The 3464-nt window shown below is 39.8% G+C and overlaps 1 protein-coding gene across 6 annotated transcripts in view; it reads left to right on the top strand.

The window, feature by feature from the left end:
- The window catches only part of Luc7l3 (LUC7 like 3 pre-mRNA splicing factor), a 32437-nt gene that overhangs the window by 26874 nt on the left and 2099 nt on the right, over positions 1–3464 (top strand). For 5 of the 6 annotated variants that reach the window (XM_013347557.2, XM_013347559.2, XM_013347558.2 and 2 more), the window contains exons 9-10: positions 204–364; positions 3429–3464. The exon at positions 3429–3464 is cut by the window's right edge. In XM_013347557.2, the coding sequence (XP_013203011.1) occupies positions 204–364; positions 3429–3464 (197 nt within the window). Of the gene's footprint in view, positions 1–203; positions 365–1957; positions 2080–3428 lie in introns of all 6 variants that reach the window. The other variant, XR_003377126.1, reaches the window with a different exon arrangement.

Genomic DNA, 3464 nt, shown 5'->3' with positions numbered 1-3464 from the left:
TAGACCAGGCTGGTCTCGAACTCACAGAGATCCGCCTGCCTCTGCCTCCCAAGTGCTGGGATTAAAGGCCTGCGCCACCATCGCCCGGCTGATGCATATTACTTTTATGTTGTCATAAAGTCAGATTATTTCATGGTGGGCATATGCTTCTCTGAGCCCTTTTAGTATGGTCAGCTAAAGTTGTTTCTTTTTAAATTATTTAGAAGTAGAGATCGACGGAGAAGCAGAAGCCATGACAGATCAGAAAGAAAACATAGATCTCGCAGTCGGGATCGAAGACGGTCAAAAAGCCGAGATCGAAAGTCATATAAACACAGGAGCAAAAGTCGGGACAGAGAACAAGATAGAAAGTCCAAGGAGAAAGGTTGGTTTATTATGAGAGGTGCTGCCTATAGCCCAGATCTCCATTTTACTGTGCGCCAGAACAGTCAGCTCAATTTCAAGCTGTTTATTTCCTTTCCAGCTGTGGGTTGTGAGAGTGGAAGTCCACCCAAGGCTGATCTTACTAATGCCTCATTACTCAGTTGGCAACCCTGAAGGTTTTCTATAGATTCTTCTGAGTTTGTATCATCTGTTGGGGTTGGGGTTGCTTAGGCTGTAGGATTTTTTAACCTTGTTTATTTGGCTATATTGTTAACTCTACAGTATTCCGTAATGCCTCACAAAATCTATGTGCATTGTTCATTGGTCCTGTTGAGCAACATTCACTTAACTTAGCGTTTGACTGCTGTGTTCCCAGAAGTTGAACCCCTTACTGTGCTGTGACTGTTTTATGTTCTGTCCATCTTGCTTTTACTTCCCTCTGATTTTGGCTGGTTTGTATTAGTGATATTGAAGGACTATAAATTTTGTCTTTGGCTGGTTTTCACAAAAGTAATTTCTTTTAGCCTTTACTTCAAGATAATGTTTTTAATCATCAAGATCTACTTTTAAAATCTACTTTTGTTTTGGATTATCTTAGCATTTTTGATTTTATATTAGGGGTCTGTTTTTGCTCTATATGGTTTAAAGATGAGAGAAAGGGCCTGTTTCTGATTTCCTCAGTCCTGGTTCCATCCTGTCCTGTTCTGCATGTCTGTTCTGTGGTGGTGTTAAGTTACACTGATCATGTATGTAGCACTCATGTTTTCTTTTATAGCTATTTTTTTCCTAGATTGAGTTAAGAACTAGCAGTATACAAGGACTAATTTTTTTTTTTTTTGATTTTTGTTTTTTTTTTATGCCACTGATCATTTGCAGTGAGGGGCACATGGTGCATCTCTTAGAAGCTTTAATGTTTGCCATTTTAAATTCAGAAGTTTCTGTGATTCAAAAGTTAATTGGATATTACTTTATTGGAGAGGGTCTTTTGTCCTATTTTAGCAAGGCTTAGGCATGTTTTTGGAGTGAGGTGTCAGTTTTCAAGAGTTACGGGTTTGTGAGGTTTTTAATCCCATATTTCTGTTGTTGCATTGGTTGCTCTTTCCAGTTGTGCCACTTAAATAGACACATTTGTATAATTTCTAGGTAAAGCAAAAATATATCCTGAATTATTTACTGATCTGTTACAAGATGAGTTTAGTAAAGCTCATGAGTTGGCTGTTGAGACTTGGGAAAAGAAAGAAGACTGGATACTAGGAAAGCTATTAGACCTGTCTTTGGGCATGCTGTCAGTAGGTATGTAGTGAGTCCATTGACTTTTGAAAGTTCTGGACACTTCTGAGTACAACCTTCTGGCCTTTGGGGTCAGATGTCTATAATAGCAAGCATTTGATAATGGCAGGTGAGTAAGGCTGTTCACTGCCTCAGGTGCTATGATCAAAACAGAAGTAGTTTAACTCCACAAACGAGAGGTCATTTCTCACACAGCTATCTGGGTACTCTCTTTTTTCAGAGAGTTCCCATTTAATCCATAACTCAAATCCACCACACATTTTGGATATCCTTAGGACTATTAAGATCTACCATATTTACATAGGCCAGAAGATAAGATTTTTGGACTGCTAGTCCTCTACGGGGCAACAAGACGACTCTTCCTCCTTGAAGCTGCCTGTGCACCGGAGAAGCCCATAAGGCACAAAGGGAGGACTTTCCCACAAGGTCAGTTAGAGCACAGTTCCCACAAGTGGACAGACAGGCATGAAGCGAGTCTTAGAGTTAACCACTTAGACATTGCTCTGTTTGTTTCACAAAAGTTGGACCTAATACACACTCCTTTGCTTAAGAGAGGGCCTCGTAGTGTCTGTAACAACAGTTCATGTAGGGTTCCTCTCTTTAGCTATCTTCCCATCGTGATCTACTTTGCTAGACTAGTTATTCTTAGTTTCACAGAGCAAGTCTAACATTTTCTGCAGAATCTTTTTAGAGGAATACTTAGAACTGGAGGGCAGAGTGTAAGTGCCTCTTTGCCGTAACCTGGGCTTTACAACAGCAGGGGGGCCTGAAACTACTTGTTATTTATTTATTTATTTATTTATTTTTTTTTGGTTTTTCGAGACAGGGTTTCTCTGTGGTTTTGGAGCCTGTCCTGGAACTAGCTCTCTGTGGTTTTGGAGCCTGTCCTGGAACTAGCTCTTGTAGACCAGGCTGGTCTTGAACTCACAGAGATCCGCCTGCCTCTGCCTCCCGAGTGCTGGGATTAAAGGCGTGCGCCTCCACCGCCCGGCGGAAACTACTTGTTTTTGTACTGAACTAAGTTTCAATTTTTTTCTTAAGGGAAAAAAAAGCTTAGATGTCTTTACAGCTAGTGAAAACGGGTCTGGGGCCTTGGATTTTTAAGATCCCATTTTCTTATTTATTTGTTTGTTTGTTTATTTAGGCTTTTCAAGACAGGGTTTTTCTGTGTAGCTTTGGAGCTTGTCCTGGAACTCACTCAGTAAACCATGCTGGCCTCAAACTCACAGAGATCCACCTGCCTCTGCCTCCCGAGTGCTGGGATTAAAGGTGTGTGCCACCACCACTGCCCAGCTAAGATCCGTTTTCTTATTTGGTATGCTCCTCTTGAATATTTAAATCATCATGAATATTCTTTTAATAAAACATCACTGGGTAAACATGTCATTAAATATTAATTTTTTTTCCTGGTTACCATTTTGCCCTTGTAGCTTAATTAACCTCATGCTAACAGCCTTGTATACTGTCTTTCATACCTTTCCCGTTGCCTTTGTATATTCTTTATCTAGAATGAAAATTTACTGAAGTTTTAAATTAATAGATGAATTTAGCAACTTTTCACAAGTTTGAGAAATTTGCTATTTTACTTTTGTTTCCTTTCAGGCCCCTTCTTGGCCTTTCCTATAAACTACAAACATCACTGGCGAATTCTGCAAACTGTTTGTTGCAGGCTGTGGGAAATGGATCTTTCACCTCTGTTGTTTCCCTTATTAAAGAGTAATGTATTTGTTGTATTTCACTCTAAATTCCATGGTCAATGTCTTCTTTTATGGCAGAAAAGAGGGGATCTGATGATAAAAAAAGTAGTGTGA

Source organism: Microtus ochrogaster, chromosome 7 (genome assembly GCF_000317375.1).
Source record: "Microtus ochrogaster isolate Prairie Vole_2 chromosome 7, MicOch1.0, whole genome shotgun sequence".
Taxonomy (NCBI): Eukaryota; Metazoa; Chordata; class Mammalia; order Rodentia; family Cricetidae; genus Microtus; species Microtus ochrogaster.
This window is presented reverse-complemented; position numbering and strand designations above follow the sequence as displayed.